The following is a 17,180-nucleotide window of genomic DNA, read 5'->3' on the forward strand; positions in this document are numbered from 1 at the left end:
CAATCTTTATGGCTGTGATTTAGAAGCCAGACAAAGGAAGTAATGGGAAAGACATGAAAAAGGTGTTGTTAAGATAGAAAGACCCCATGGGGTTTCCAACCATTAAGCACAACCTCCATTTAGAGTACATTATTGAGGTCTAACCTAGAGGCATTACTACCGGTAGTAGCTTGCACAGTGTTTGTTAGCATTAGAAGAGCAAAGTGTTAAAACTCTTCATGGGGGAAAAGAAACACCCAGAGATGTGCTTGGTGGCTTGAGAAAGACACTGGCCTGGTTCAGACATCACCATCTCAGTGTGATAGACCAGGCGTGGGGAACCTCTGGCCCTCCAGATGCTACTGAACCACAACTCCCATTATCCCTGGCCATGGGCCATGCTTGTTGGGGGTGATAGGAGTTGTAGTTCATTTCTCCACAACTACGACAGACAAAAGGCAGATTAAGACCCTCTTGCCCCTTACAACCTAGCATGCAGATCCCAGAAGGTTGTCCATGTGGGAATGTGATCCTCTGGCTCAAAAAAAAAAAAAATACTAGCTATCCTAACCCCTATACAACATTGCCTGGACAGATCCCGTTGTCTAAAAAAACATCAAAACCTACTCTACATGCCAGCACTGTAGAGCAGTGTTTCTCAACCAGTGTGCCTCCAGATGTTTTGGGACTACAACTCCCATCATTCCTGACCACTGGTCTTGCTAGCTAGGGATGATGGGAGTTGTAGTCCCAAAACATCTGGAGGCACACTGGTTGAGAAACACTGCTGTAGAGGGCCAACGCTGAAATATTCTTTCTGGAACTGGAGCTGTTTGTTGTTAGACACTTTGTATATTAAGAACTAGATTGATAAAACATGTTTATACTCCCCCACCCATCCTTAAATGCTTAACGTAATAAAAGAAAAAGAAAACCACAACATGCACACACAAAAGCTATTCACAGCAGCACAGCCTATTTAAACTAAGCAATTAATAAACTGGTTGTAGATCCCTGGAGCGAGGAGGGAAGCCAGCCATGGAAATAAATACCTTGGGGTAGTTTGAATAGCAAATGCTTACTACTAGAGGAATTTGCAGAAGCACAAATGCAAAGAAAAAGCAGGTGACCTGTCCATAGGAGTACATATACTTGCCAGGGTGCCATTGGTCACTACTTTCTTTTTTGCCGGCTGAGAGCGCCCCAAAAGTGTGGCAGCTCCCCCAACTTCAAGGTTTCCCTGACTTTGGAGTTTCTACGAGGCCCTGCCTTTCTCCAGACTCCAGTTGGGCTTGACCGACAGCAAGTCATACTGATATTTTCTGACCCTCCCCCATGGCTCAATGTAACAGGGACACATGTCCCAGTCTCCTTTCCACACAGCTATGAATTTGGGGGGGGGGGGAGAGAGAGACATCTGCCGCACCAAGCCTTCAAAGCTTGCCTATGGCATTACAAACAAGACCTTGCTCTGCTCTCTCGGAGGAACAACAGGCAGAACCAAAGGTGAACACACTTTGGTTAGTTAACAGGACCAATCGCTATCAGTAATTTGGTGGAATAGAACGTTTTCTCCATGAAGGCCTACCCCAGCTTAACTTTGGGGGGGGGTAGGCGACTTGAGATTTTTATGTTTGTTTCATCTTAGTTGCTGCTTTGGTGATATCACTGTGTTACTGTTATCCTGCTTATGCACAAGTATGTAAGAGCGGCCCTACTGGATTGGGCCAAAGACCCACCTAGTCCAGCATCTTGTTCTTACAGTGCCCCTGGGAAGTCCATAAGCAGGACACAAACCCCCAAGTCTTACGGTACTCTTCCCTCTTGTGATTCCCACCAGTATGTGTACAGAGGCATGCTGCCTTCAACAGTTGGGGGAGAACACAGCCAACACAGCCAACATAGCCTCTGTAACCTAGTCATATTTGCCTTTCCTCTCTACCCGTATCACCAAATTTCTTTCTTCTTATTTCTCTGGATAATTCCTTCTGCAAAGCCCCATTCTGACCTGCTTGCTGGTTTCTCAGACTTCCAGCTCCTGCTTCCACCTTCCTTCTCTAGGCCTTCAAAATGTTCTTCCTGTCAAGGATCTAAGCAGCCAGCATTCCTTCTCCCTATCATACTCTACTGCATAGAACCACAGAATCATAGAGTTGGAAGAGACCACAAGGGCCATCCAGTCCAACCCCCTGCCAAGCAGGAAACACCATCAAAGTATTCTTGACATATGCCTCTGCTTAAAGACCTCCAGAGAAGGAGACTCCACCACACTCCTTGGTAGCAAATTCCACTGCACTTTGACTCATCTCAGGCAGTCAATGTAGAGTTTCACCAACACAAATGCCACTTGCACCCATAGTGTGACTTCAAGATGATAGATTTCATAAAATCATAGAGTTGGAAGGGACCCTGAGGATCATCTAGTTCAACCCCCTGCAATGCAATGCAGCTGTCCCATACAGGAATCAAACCTGCAACCTTGGTGTTATCAGCACCACGCTCTAACTAACTGAGCTTAGATTCACTAACTCTTCTCCCTGGCCCACCATCTCTTAAATCAGAGTGGTGGGGACCAAGGACAGGGCCTTTTCAAAGCTGATGCTATAGCCCTATGACCGGACATCTGCCACACACCTTCTCTTGCTGACTTTAGATGTGCTGCAAAAAACACTCTGCTCAGAAACCCTTTCTATGATTAAGCCTTAGTGTCTCTTTAGGATGACCCCTTAAATTCTTTGTATTGCTTGTGTTGTAGGACACCCTGGAAACATTTTATTTTGGAAGGTACAACTAACCGACTGAATGAATGAATCAATGAAAAAGCATTTCATCCCATTTTTAGTACATACCCATCACCAACAGACTTTCTAATCTGAAGCCAGTTACTAAGGAACTACAATACACCCAACTATGAGAGCGTTTAGTAATACGTATTCCAATGATTACCACATAATTAGGTGAGCCAGCTCCAGATCATTTTTTTAAAAAAACAACAATGACCAAGACACAAAATTCTTCTAACATAATCCAAACTAAGAAAAGGCATACAGCAGGTCATATTAAAGCACGAAATGAACTTGGGGCATAACTTTGTTCCCAAACAAGCACTTACTTCAATATGCTGAATCCAGCTTCGTGCAACACATGGGAAGCTGCCATATGCCAAGTCAGACCATTGGTCCATTTTGCTCAATGCAATCTATACTGGCTGGCAGCAACTCTCCAGGGTTTCAGACAGGGGACATTCCCAGACCTATCTGAAGATACTGGGGGTTGAACCTGGGACGTTCTGTATCCAAAGCAGAAACACTACCACTGAGCTATGCCCTTCCCCAAAACACCTACCCATTTCTTATTACTTACATTTATATAACTACTTCCCCCGCACCCCAGGAGCTCAAGGTGGTATATATGGTTCTCCCCTCTCCATTTTACTCTCACAACAACCCTGTGAGGCAGGTTAGGCTGAGAGACAGCAAATGACCCAAGTAACAGCCCCCACCTCAGTTTTCCCTACAACGCTTTTCACATTTAATAACTTTTCTGTACAATATAATTTAAATGGCTAAGCCTGCTGAGGAAGTATCTTTTCCCACAGGCTGCCTAGAGTTTTTAAAATGCCTTCCATTTAATAAAAGTACTGCCATTTGTTTTTCCCCCTACATTTCAGAACTAATTAGATTTTTCCCCTGCTGCAGTATATTTGAGAAAGGCTACACACCTGGCATCATGTAGGTTTAAGACTACAATTTGTGGTTTCCTCCGTGTGGAGCTGCTTGCAAAGACAATCCAGAAACTCCCAGTCATCCAGTACGTTCCCTAACTGGTGTTCTTTCATTTTTTTATTCTATTCTATTTGTTTTAAAATTATTTTAAATAACTAACTGGCTGGCTACTGGGAGCAGCTAGGGTGCTTATAGCACAAGTGTGGAGGACACCACAGGGCCTGCTAATATCTTTATGGCATGAAAACATACGGAACCTGGCCATCGCGGAGAAGATAATGCATAATATTGTTATGAACTTCGGGGGGGAGGCTAGATCCCTCTAAATGTGTTGTGGGTTTGTGCCAGATCCTCCCCATAATTCTTGGCTTTAGTAAAAGTCAGAATTAAACAAGGTTCGATTACAGCGGGCCAAACACGGAAATTCCTAGGTTTAGCGTACGCAAACAAACCAGGCTATCAGGGCAGGACCAGCTGAGTGCAAGCCAAACTTGGCCCTCCAGTTGTTTTGGGACTACAATTCCCATCATCCCTGACCACTGGGCCTGTTAGCTAGGGATGATGGGAGTTGTAGTCCCTAAACAGCTGGAGGACCAAGTTTGGCCATGCCTGCTTTAAGGAATAAAGCAGAGTACAGTGCCGCCTGCCTGCCTTCCCCGCTGCCAGTCCCCCCGGAGCCCATAGGAACGCACTGATTAAGTTTCAATGCATTCCTATGGGAAACCGCAACTCGCTAGACGAAAAATTCATTACACGAATTGACCCGTGGAACGAATTTATTTCGTCTAGCGAGGCACCTCTGTAAATGGCCCATCAATAAAAACCATCACCAGGGCAGAAGACTCCCAGCCACTCAACAGAGGAGGGCAGTTTCCAAGGTTGGGGGGTGGGGCTTCTTTGCTGAGTGCTAGTGGACAAAGGCCAGGTTTAGGATTCCTAATAGGAATGCTGTAGGCCAGGGATGTCCAACCAGTAGATTGTGAGCTACCGGTAGATCCCCAGCTGATGCTGGTAGATCGCGGGATCCTTATCTTGTACAAAAAGTTATGGGGGTGGGGGAGAAAGCTCAACAAATCTGGGCAATCCACCCACCCCACGCATGTTCCTCTTCCCTCCAATGACAATGGGTAGATCACTGCCAGTTTTTTTAATATACTTGCAGTCTCTTGAGAGTTGGACATGTCTGCTGTAGGCTCTGGGAGCTCCTTGGAGTCAGATAGCAGTGAGAAGGAGGAGGAGGAGGGGCAAAGCTCCACGTGAGCTGGGAATGACAGGCTGGAACTAAGAGACATGGGGAGATGGTGTTTTGGTTGCCCTGGAATCCAATACTGCACTCCTGCAGGAAGCAAGGCCACTAAGAGATGTGAATGCTTTGAACTCTCCACAGTAGATTCAGGTGTATATAAGTGCAAATAAAACACTGTGACTTAAAAGATATGGGTCTCTGCCGTACCTAATTTTCCAAACCCAGCTGGAATCTTGTCACTGCTAGGCAGAGATTGGGGGTGGCGTGCAACAATATAAACGTCTCCAAAGGTTTAGAAACCACAGAACATGTTTATGTGGTATTGTGGGATTTCATTTCTAATGCTACAATACTTATCTCAGGACTCTTTGTCGCCACCAATGGGGAAGTATGGCAATCTTAAAAGCTTATTTACAGGTGTTTGCTCATGTTTTCTCGCCTTGTGCTTAAGAAACTGGTGGCCCTTTATTTGAGGTTCTTCCTCTCGTGTTATTTTTTGTGCATGATTGAAATTTTATTTTTTTTAAAGTGAATTCTTACCCACCCTTCACCACAAGGTCCCAGGGCAGGTAAGAATCATATAGTATCAAAACCCAATAGAACTATTTGAAACAAACAAAAGAATATATACCAGACTATAGAGATGGTCTCTCTCACACACAAATAAATAAATCACTGTCCAATGTCCAAGCATCTTCTGGAACCACATTCCGCCCATCTTAGAAGAATTTCATTAGCTGTTAATTTGTTTCAGGACCATGAAAACCCTAGACAAGAGTCTCGATTAAGGGTGTTTCAGAAAAAAAAACCTCTCCCATACAAGCTCCCCACCCCCTGCAAGGTGATAAGGTCTTTGGATAAGGTCCTGCTATGGTTTACCACTCGAAAGGGGCCTTTTTAAATAGTGGAATATCACCTGCCACCACTGTTCCCCTTGAAGTCCACAAAGCAGGCCCATTCCTGTGGGTTTTTGATGAAAGGTTTGATGAGCTATATAGGCAATCCTTTTTTTATAAAATCCTTTTGCTGCCTTGAAAGTTTTTATTGGGTCCCAACTGTTACTAAATGATGCTGTAGGCGTCAGTGTTTACATTGCTTGTAAGCAACCTGGTTGGTCTATTTTGGGACAGAAAGGCAGTTAGGAGACAAAAATAAAAATTAGCCATCTCCTGCAAAGGCTTGCTCTAATTCCTCCAGATGCAAGAGCATCTTCTACAGTCTCTGTCAAAACAATAATTAACAAATATTATCATATATTTGCAAAAGCATGTAAACTATTGCATTGCTTGAACCATGGATGTTTGCCACCTTGGGCTACTTTGGGAGGAAGAGTCGGACAGAAATAAAATTAATAAATAAACAAGCTTGAGCTTGTGGCAGGGCGAGCACAGCAGCACTCACCAGCCCCGTCTACAACTTCAGCTTCCTTTGTGTGCATCTGATGAAATCTCTATAGTACACAATGCAGAATTCCAGATGCACAGTCTTAAGAATGCATGTGACTTTGGACATTGTCACAACTCCTAATGCCGAGATCATGCCTTACAGCCAATGAGGAAATATGGCGCGGGATGGAGGAAGAGAGATGATCCCAATGTAATACCTTAGTTTACCCCAGGCATCCCCAAACTTCAGCCCTCCAGGTGTTTTGGACTACAATTCCCATCATCCCTGACCACTGGTCCTGTTAGCTAGGGATCACGGGAGTTGTAGGCCAAAACATCTGGAGGGCCGCAGTTTGGGGGTGTCTGGTTTACACCATTGAGGTTGGGAACCTGTGGCCCTCCAGATGTTCATCAGCATGACCAATGGTCAGAGATGCTGGGAGCTGTTGTCCAACACCTTCAGAGAAGACAACAGGTTCCTCATCCCTGCTTTACATACACATTAATAGGTTAAGTTAATGCTGGTTTTCCCCAATGCCAGAAACCAGTTTCCAATGCAGAAATAATAATAATAATAATAATAATAATAATAATAATAATAATAATAATATATTTATACCCCACCCATCTGGCTGGGTTTCCCCAGCCACTCTGGGCGGCTTCCCACAGAAAAATAAAATAAAATAATCGATTAAACATTAAAAGCCTCCCTAAACAAAGTGTTTTATTTACCAAATTCTTGAGAACCCTAGTTTCTGCTTTAAAAGAAATTCCATTTTCTGCCCCTCATCAATGTACCTCAGTTACAGCAACACATAAACAGCAGCTTTTAGAGGGTCACTGAACAGGAAGCCTCAGATGTTGAAGGAACTTAGCAGACCAGCTGATGACATTTTTCAAGGCTTGAATCAAGGCTGTGGGTGGTTCTTTCAATGCAAGAAAAAATCAGCCCATATAGACATTCTCCCACCAATTCTCAGCTCATTAAAGTACTTAGTTTGGTAATTAGTTCTCAGCAGTCCTTGCCCAAGACACCTCACTGGTTGAAGCAGAGCCGAACTCCACATACAGTTCACAGGAAGTTGTATCACTTCAGACTGAAGGCGGGGGATCACGTGACAGAATGCCCCTATCAAGTGATACCAAAATAAATTCCCTGCACGTAGAAAACAAGCATGTCGATAACAGTCGTTTCCCTGAATTGCTAGTTTTCTATGTGCAGGGAATTTTAGCTACTTTATTTGTAGGGAGCGCCCTTGCATTGTTAGACTCCTTGCACCAGCACTCCAGAGTGGTACACCCCAGATACAGGTTACCACCACCTCAGTGAAAGATTGCACAAGGTGCTTTAAGGGCTAGGATTCAAATTCAGAGCTTGCTGCTCTCTCTCCTCCCCCTCCTATACTTTATGGCAACAGCAACCTTGCAAATGCCATCACTTTCCTTAGCAGTGCACTAATGTGTTATTAAGACAGGGGAGATTTCACACTCCAGCATGGGTCGCCCTGTGTCACATCCACGCTTGCTAATTCAATCCATGTCTAGTGTCTACTAAACAATCAGTTATTGATCAAAATAAATCAAGGCATGCACATGGCCTTGTGATTTGCAAGATGAAGTCTATAAGCAATGGACTGTGTTACAATCCAGAATTTTCCTTATCAACTGGAATGCCACACAGCTTTTCTGAATGTGGAATTGTGAAATTCTGGTTTCAAATCTGTGTGAAACCAGGATTCCTGGTCACTGACAGGTGTCTGAGACCCAAAGCAACTCAGATGGGGAGCTCAGGCCTTGTATCCAGTATCTAGCTCACAGTGGGCCTGTTGAAATTGGTAGACTTGACTTACTATGCTTTTAAATGTGTTGGAAGCTGCCCAGAGTAGCTGGAGCAACCCAGCCAGTTGGGCAGGGTATAAATAAAAAAATTATTATTATTTTTAACTTTGATGAATTAAATTCAATGAGTATAACTCTGAGTAGGACTATGATTGGGTACAATCCTTTTTCTCCCACACAATATACTTAGCCTACTGTATTTTTCCATCTATAAGACGCCTCCATGTATAAGACTCAGATTTGAGAAAATGGGGGAGATGGCCCAGAGTATAAAACGCCCCCTAATTTTTGAAATTATTTTTTTTGGGGGGGGAACCTAGTCTTATACACACAAAAATACGGTATCTAAAATGCCCCAGTTGACAAGCCTGCTGTTGAGAAATGTCAGTTAACAAGCAGAAAGACACCGTAACTTATTATTCCAGATGACTCAAGCTCTCACAGAAACACCCTAATCTTCTGAAATACACTTTATCTTTTCTACATGAAATATATAGCCATTCTTATAAGACATCAAACATGATAATGATATTCAAGACCGAAAAATGAGAAGGGCAATTAAAACCATTGCTTCCAGATGTATGACCATCTCATAAGCACCCGTCTCGTTATTTTAAAGGGCAAGCTGATCAACCATTTCTATGCAGAATGTCTAGGCTCTTGTTTCATCTCAACAGTTGGAAGACCCTGTTGACTGAGAAGTACCTGTCATACTCCACAATTAACAAAAATGGCTCCCCGAATTTTAAAAATACACAGAGCATATCAACACCACATAAGTAGCGTGGCGCACACTGTTGTCATTTCCTCTCCCTAGGGAACTCTGGGAACTAGTTCTGTGAGGAGGGAGTAAAGCTTTCCACCAGAGAATTTGCAGCAGCTGCACAACACTACAATTCCCATGATTCTTTGGGGGAAGCCATTTCACTTAAACCAATATAAAACTCTATAAAGGTCTCAAGCAGTGCTATTTTTCTAGAAAAAGAGGTGCTGGAACTCAACAAGAACACCTCCCTCCTTCTCTTAGAATGTCAATGGCACCTACCTGAGAGTTCTGGCTGGAAAAAAAAAAGCCCTGGTCTGCAGTATAAAATACAGAGAATCAGAATGTCTAGGCATATGCAGCAGCACGACTTGAAATCTTGAGAGGTTTCCTAAAACTATCATAACTGACCTTGCTACTTTTTAATTAAGTCATTTGAGGATGCTGCACCTAGCCAGAAACAGACAATTAATCTTCTGGTTCTGACTCTAAACGACAATAAATAAACAGTATCTACCAGGTGTACATGAAATTAGCACAATATGTTTGTTAACATATTAGTGCAATATGTTTCTCTTTAAGAAATATCTGCTATTGCAAGAAAATCCTTTACTAAATCCAAATGACATCATTTTCAATGTATCCTAAAAATTGTAAGGTAGCCACAGAAACTGTACCAGCATCCAAGCAGAAGCAAATCAACCACAACCCTTTTACACATCCAAGATAGTCTTCACCAAGTTGCATGCCCAGGTTGGAGGTGAAAAATACATCAGACAGCAAAGCTATCCCATGGGTCATCAATAAACTAATGCCACAAAACATGATCCGTAAGTCAATGAATACAGTGTGCAATCTGGACTTCCAGTTCAGCTAAAATGGCTCAAGTATCCTGGCAACAATGGTCTATATATCTCTGTACTGAGATCTATAATCTCAATTATGGACTCATTTTCTGGACAAGATCATACCAAAGAGTTTCATCTATTAGTCTCCAACTCAGTGCTAAATATTAATAGCAGCATTTGTACAATGCTTTCAAATGTTCAAAGCACTCCCTACACATCATCTCATTGCAATCCTTACAACAATCCTGCAAGGTAAGCTGCTGATGCAATTAGCTGCACAAGGCAGGTGGGGGCCACAGGCTGAGCGGGAGATGCTTGCCTAAAGCCAGTACATGATTTTATGGCAGAGGCAAGAGTCAAAATAATGCCTTAGCCACTCTTTATTTCTTCTGAAATCGGAGCAGATGTTCTGGAGCACAATTTAAAGTCTCAGAAAAAGTCTCTGATCTTTTATTTCAAGATCTTAATTGTTAATTTGATCACTATTGCTAGTCTAATCTTCAGCTTCCAAAATTTACGTTTTTTAAAAATATAATTACCTCCTTGAATAAAGGTTCATTTGTAAGAAACAGTAAAAAGCCCCGGGAATTGCCCTGCGGGATCGGACTAAAATGACTAGAAGTCTCTGGGCAGCTTACAAGCCGGATGTGAAGGCAACAGCCTTTTATTTTATTTTATGCCCCCAGCATTAGGTATTCACAGAGGTATACTGCCTCTGAGCATGGAGGTTTCAGCCAATAGCCATTGATAACCTCCACGAATTAGCCAATATAAACCCACCGTTCCATCACATAGATAGCGGCAGCTCAAGATGCCTATTGTGAAAGGGAAGATTTCCAGTCTAGCAACCATCTTTCTAGTTCTCATCGGAACATTTTAAAAAGATTTCCAGGAGCGACAATGCCAAAACTGAGCACAAAATAGATCAAGAGAGGATTGCCTCACTGGTGCAGAGGCAACGGCACCACCTTCCAATTCCTGCTTGGTACTCCCTTGTCTTCGTCCCCCACCAGAAAAGAGACACCTGCGAGTAGGAGAACACCACAGGCAGTCAAGAAGCTCCCTTCTAATTGCTGGCCTATTTAAGGTTCCTCTCTGACTCATAACCCTGGGAACATCGTTGGTGCCAGGAGAGGAATCAGATTCGGTTTCCAGGCTTCTCTTTTAAACAAATCATCTTCCACACATGCCCCAAGTGTTCACATTTGAACTGTATTTTTTAAATGCAGGGACCTGATTTGGTTAGACTTTCTACCCCATAATACAACTTGCTTTATACGGAGACATTGGGGGCGGGCTAACAGCACACTGTACGTTGGAATCCCAAGTCAAGTCTCTGCATTTAGCCATTCTTCAATTGGACGTGCTATATACTCATGCTTTACTTCTGGGCAGTAGCAGCAAAAAAATATATATTAAGGGCCCACCAGACCAGAAGGGGCATCATTATACAACTGATGCTCTTCCCTGTATCACTGCCGTATAGGACCTTCTACCTTCCCATAAGACATCCAATCACTATGGACTTCTGCATCATCCATCCTGCAGCTCCAATGCCTCTTTTGACCATGAGTTTTGTCGATTACCTTGCTCCCAGTTTCAGTGGGTAACCTGAGCTGCTTGCTAGTTTGCTCCCAGGAAAATGAACTGCACACCTCTGTGCCTCCCTGGACCAACCTTGTAGACCTAGAGTGCTTGGCAATACTATTTCACACCAATCAAACACACCCCCACCCCTCAACATCTGAAACTCTTCTAAATTCCTCCTAAATTCCTGCAAAGCCACAGAGAGAGAATTCAGTCAAAACCGTTCACTTCCCTCTAGGATGTAGCAGACAGATTCTAAGACGAGGAGCGTTATAGACTCAGAATGAAGCATTCCTTTCATGCAACAATATTGGGAAGGGGGGTGAGAGCCAATGACATGAATCACAGCTAAAGCAAAGCCTGAATCATCTTCCTATAGCAGAGGGAAGACCAGTCAAAAGCTGGGTATTCACATTTCCCCAACCTTACCCCCCCCACTCCCCGTTCCACCGCCAAGTACATCAAGCACTGATTTCCCCCTATTCATTCTCTACAAAACAGCAATTCCTACTTACTCTGTTCGGAGAATCCCCAACGCCTTGATGAAGGAGAACCCTACAAATGGCAAATCTTCACCAGAGAAACCTGCAGGGTTCAGCTGGCACAGAGAGGATACAATTCGTGGATTCTTGTCTGGTTCATCGAAATTTGAGGTGTCATCATCAGACTTGATGGTAGGCACAAAGGGGGGAGGAGCTGGTTATTTCGTTAAAAAAAACATAAAGAAGAAGGAACAAAAAAAATTAGCTGCAGTTTGCTGTCAAAGTCCCTCTCGTTCAGCATTGTCAATGGCACTGCAGCTCCTGCTTTTAATCTTGCTAACACCAGCAGGCTGAGCCACTGCTCTCCAACCTATTACAGCAACAAGAGATTAACCCTTTGGCTGCCAACATGGCTACCACTCTGCAGGCAGGAGAATCTCTTGCTGCTTTTGAACCAGCCTTGCACCTTCAAGAACAAGCCAACAACGGCAATATGTCAAGTTTCAATCTTGTCTGTCTGCAGGATGCTTCCCTCCTGATCTCTTTGGACAAGGGAGATCCATCTAAGCAACCTGAATCAATGAAGCAAACCTTGGCTGCTCTGCCTACAGATGGGGTCGTGCCAAACAGAACCAGTAGCACCCGCAGCCTGGATAGCAGACCCTCGCCTCCCATTACTAAATTAATCTTGTCTGTGGAAACGCTGCAGCTGATAAACCCCAGCCCTTTTGAGAATTCATGTTCCCAGCTTTGCTAAAACACCACTGATGGGGCTCCACCGCAGTCTAGCTTCAGTGCTATCAACTCTATCAAATAGGCAAGAGTAAGAACAATTTCTCCCCCTTTAGCTGGCACCCTTAAAGCTCCTGCTCTCAAACTGCTTCATTTTAGCCTTCCTTTAAGGTTTAAATAAAGCAGCAGAGCTACAAAATCTTGAAGAGATATGCTTTTCCCCAAACCATGTTCAGCAGCAGAGTTGCTTGCTGGCGCTGCACGTATACAGAACGAAGCCCTGCTCATTAGGTATTATGCACCTTCATTTGTTTCAAATATGCATTTAATCAATCAATGCAAATCATCACAGAATGCAAATCAGCCAGGTTCTCTTTTTGCTCTGTGAAGCAGAATCCCTTCAGCCAGCTCGCTCCTCATCACAAGCTGGTGAATGTATAGTGTGCTAATGCCGTTACCATGGATTCCGTATAGATCTCCGGCAGCTGAAGGGCTGATGGGAAATGAATGCTGGGAGCCAGCATTACAGTCCCTGCAGTGCAGACTCCCTGCTCCTCACTTTGTGCATGCTCCAGAGTTTAAAGCCTGCCTGACTCCCTCTATTCCTGACAGATGCTGATACTTATCTGACGGACACAGGCAAAACATGAGTCACTACCGGAGCTTACTAGCTCCCTCTAGGCTGCCAGAGCCTTTTGCAACACAGGTTTTTAACTCTTTGCTTTTTATATATATACTTTTAAACCATCGCAAGTGAATGACCAGAATTAATAAGCCAATTTTTTAAAAAAGCGTCTTCCTAATTCACATCACCCAGAATACATATTGGCAGCCTTTCGTGGAGAAAATGCTGACGCTGCTTTCACAAATAGATGAGCAAGCTGATTTTCTCAGAGGTTAAAAGTAACTAAGAGTAAAACGGCAGGGTGGATAACGCAGTGAGGAGATTAATATTATAAGATACGATTTTACATATAGGGATGTAAAGAATGATCTTTTTAAAGCATTGTTTTCATAAATTGGTTAAATTAGATTTTATTTCCCCTCTTCATGGCAGGGACATCCAACTCCCAAGAGACTGTGATCTACTCACAGAATAAAAAACTGGTAGTGCTCTACCCCTTTTGGGGTGCGGGGTTCAGGTCAAGGTTGTTGAGATTTTTTCAGGGAGGGAAATCAATCTTGCATAAATTTAGTTGCTGAAACAAGGATAAAATGATGAACGTATCTTTGGATTCTTTTGAAACGCAAAAGGCCCATTGCAGACTACAGTGGTACCTCTACTTACGAATTTAATGCGTTCCGAACACACATTTGTAAGTCGGGAAAAATTGTAAGTCGAATCCCATAGGAATGCATTGGGAGAAAAAAATCGTAAGTAGAAGCAACCCTATCTAAAAATCCGTAAGTAGAAAAAATCCTATCTAAACCGCATCCAAGATGGTGGACGGAGCTCCATTCGTAAGTAGTTATTCGTAAGTAGAGGTACCACTGTACTTGCTTCCTGAGCTCTTAACCTATGGGTTTATGTGCTCCCTCCGTTTTCAGCCTTAACCATGGTGTAAAAATGCCTGGAACAAGGCAATGCCCAATCCACGACTACCTTCTTACCCAGATTTAAAGTTGGTAGCCAACAGAACAATACCCCGTGGTTTAATGCTAACAATGGAAGAAAGGAGGGAACAAGCCCGTGGAATGTTCTGTAATTTCTTAACCAGGGTTAAAGATTGGGAAACAATCTTGGTGCTGCTAACCAAAAAGCAATATTATTCATCTGCACTCCGAGTTGAAATAGTCTATGACCTAGGGAAAGTAGTAGATGCAGTTTTTAGCAGCTCTGTATTAGGAAAGTATGGGGACCCAGGTGGCGCTGTGGGATAAACCACTGAGCCTAGGGCTTGCTGATCAGAAGGTCAGTGGTTCGAATCCCTGTGACGGGGTGAGCTCCCGTTGCTTGGTCCCAGCTCCTGCCAACCTAGCAGTTCAAAAGCACATCAAAATGCAAGTAGATAAATAGGAACCGCTACAGCGGGAAGGTAAACAGTGTTTCCATGTGCTGCTCTGGTTTGCCAGAAGTGGCTTTGTCATGCTGGCCACATGACCTGGAAGCTGTACACCGGCTCCCTCGGCCAATAATGCGAGATGAGCGTGCAACCCCAGAGTCGGTCACGACTGGACCTAATGGTCAGGGGTCCGTTTACCTTTACCTATTAGGAAAGTACATAATCAGAATGTATTTTTTCTGGTGCCTTCTGAAAGGTGGTTAAAGAACTTCCTTTCTACAGAGATTTTCTCTGTCCTGTAAAATTTATTCTACTTATATCTTTGAAAACATGTTGAGCTCAGCAGCCCCCTTAAGAATGAGCCTTGAATTCCTTCTGCTGCCTGAAGGCAACCAGCTTCCTAATCCCCTTGCTAGTCTTCATTATTGAGCTGCCAGAGAACTTGAGCATGGACCCCTGTGGATCAAGCACTGCCTCTCTGTTCCAGTTCTGGGTTTTGGTCCAACGACAGAACTGCGGGCAATTCCAGCCTGAAGGTGCACATCACAGCCACAGTGCCACCTAGTCTGGGAAGTCAAAAGACACTAGAGGGCCAATCTGGTGTGACTAACTGGCTTAAAGACAGACCCTCAGACCTACTGACTTCTTTCAGTCTGAGCAATCTGTCATTGTGGGAACCACTGAGGTCTCACACCATGTTGCCTGGTGATTGGCCTCCAGCCAGCCCTTTTGCCTGAAAGACACTTGCCCGCCCTCAAGGCTAAGCACCTGACACACTGCTGACTTATCTTCCAAAGCCACAAGCACCTGACCTCCCAGGATAACCTAGAGACTGATTTTATAAAGCAGGGATGGGGAACCTGTAGCCCTCCAGATGTTGCTGGACTCTATCAACCCTGGGCATTGAGCATGCTGGCTAGGGTTGATGGGAGTCGGGTCCAACTTCTGGAGGGCCACAATTCCCCAGCCCTGTTATCAAGGCATAACTGCTTGAAATATTTGGCTACTGCCCTAAACTTATAGAATCATAGAGTTGGAAGAGACCACAAGGGCCATCCAGTCCAACCCCCTGCCAAGCAGGAAACACCATCAAAGCATTCCTGACATATGCCCGTCAAGCCTCTGCTTAAAGACCTCCAAAGAAGGAGACTCCACCATACTCCTTGGTAGCAAATTCCACTGCCAAACAGCTCTTACTGTCACAGCTCTTACTTGCACAGCTGTTCCCCTTTCCCTGGCTTCTGAATCCAGTCCAAAGCAAGTCCCTTGAAGTTGCAAAGCAAATCAGGGAGCTGTTTCCAAAGGAAGAACTATGAGGTGGGAGAGACTTTGTGCTGGCCATCAGGCAATGGCTTTTCCCACCTGTGCCTTGCCCCACCCTCCAGCCGAAGGAGCCTTTAGAAAGGAGTTGCTGCCAAGGGCATTATGTGTATGTGTGAGGTGAGGAGAGGGAGTTGATCATGGTGATCAACTCCCACTCAAAAACCTATGTCCCCACTATGGAAAGAAGTGTGGATCCAGATTTGGCCGCCACGGTCAATTACAGACAGTCGCACCTAATAAGAATAGCTAATAGCAATCGCTTACTGGTGATTTGTTAAATATTCTATGATTTATGTTGCGTCAGTTTGCATTTCTTAGTGCAGAAAGTATTGATCTGATGTGTAGAGATCTTTCCTATTCTACTTAATTCAAAAGGGTTCTGGAAGCTTATCTGTATGAAAGAAACAAGCAGAACGTCCATAATGTTGGGGTTATTTCTTCAGAGAAGCTGAGTACAGCTGGCTTAACTGTATCTCTTCTGTGTCAAGGTCATGCTGACTATTATAAGAGGCCAGAAGGAGGCTGGATTTCACTTTCACTTTCTTCCTGTCTCTCTTTCCTTCTGGTGTGGTGTTCTGTACATAGTATGCTTAGTGTTAAGGTTTTGGCTTATTATAAGTTACGGTAAGTTTAAGTTAAGTCTGCTGCCACTGGATTTCTTATGGACAGTGCCAACCCTGAATGTATTGGATTTGTGACCATTATGCTCATTTGCCTTCAGTAGAAGTAAAGCTCTGCTGGATGAAATATTAATTGCCTCTGGACTATTTTGGGGGGAACCCTGCAACGTGTTTAAGTTTTTACTCTGCTAACTATACGTTGGAATCTGCTCTGGATCAATATTGCGTAGAATTCCATGACATGTTGTACTTGTGATGTTCTGTTGTGTTATTGCTATTCATCATTTGTAAGCCACTTTGCAATTCATGTGAATGAAAAGCAGCCTAGAAATACAATGAATCAAAAAGGCATCAACCCATTATTCCACCTGAGGCCTGGGATGCAGATCCTCCTTTCCTGGCAAGACTTAAAGTCACTTCGTGGCAATTTCATCTACTCTTGGAAGCAAGAAAACCTTCTGCTTAACCAGGGATGGGAACAGGCTAGGAGAAACTGGCATGGACAAGATGTAATGGTGGATGGGTGCTAGAATCAAAACTCTGACCCCTGGAGCACTGTGGAGGCGGCATGGGACTACATTTTAGATGTTATCGTGCATCACAGCTAAGAAGGAATCTCCTCTGAGAAAGCAGGAGATAAACATAACA

General features: G+C 43.8%; 1 protein-coding gene across 6 annotated transcripts in view; it reads right to left on the reverse strand.

Moving 5' to 3' along the window:
- The window catches only part of CIT (citron rho-interacting serine/threonine kinase), a 106,730-nt gene that overhangs the window by 73,059 nt on the left and 16,491 nt on the right, over nt 1–17,180 (reverse strand). For all 6 annotated transcript variants that reach the window (XM_060269961.1, XM_060269959.1, XM_035099235.2 and 3 more), the window contains exon 10: nt 11,888–12,068. In XM_060269961.1, coding sequence (XP_060125944.1) covers nt 11,888–12,068 — 181 coding nt within the window. The remainder of the gene's footprint in view (nt 1–11,887; nt 12,069–17,180) is intronic.

The sequence above is a fragment of the Zootoca vivipara genome, chromosome 17, assembly GCF_963506605.1.
Source record: "Zootoca vivipara chromosome 17, rZooViv1.1, whole genome shotgun sequence".
Classification (NCBI taxonomy): Eukaryota; Metazoa; Chordata; class Lepidosauria; order Squamata; family Lacertidae; genus Zootoca; species Zootoca vivipara.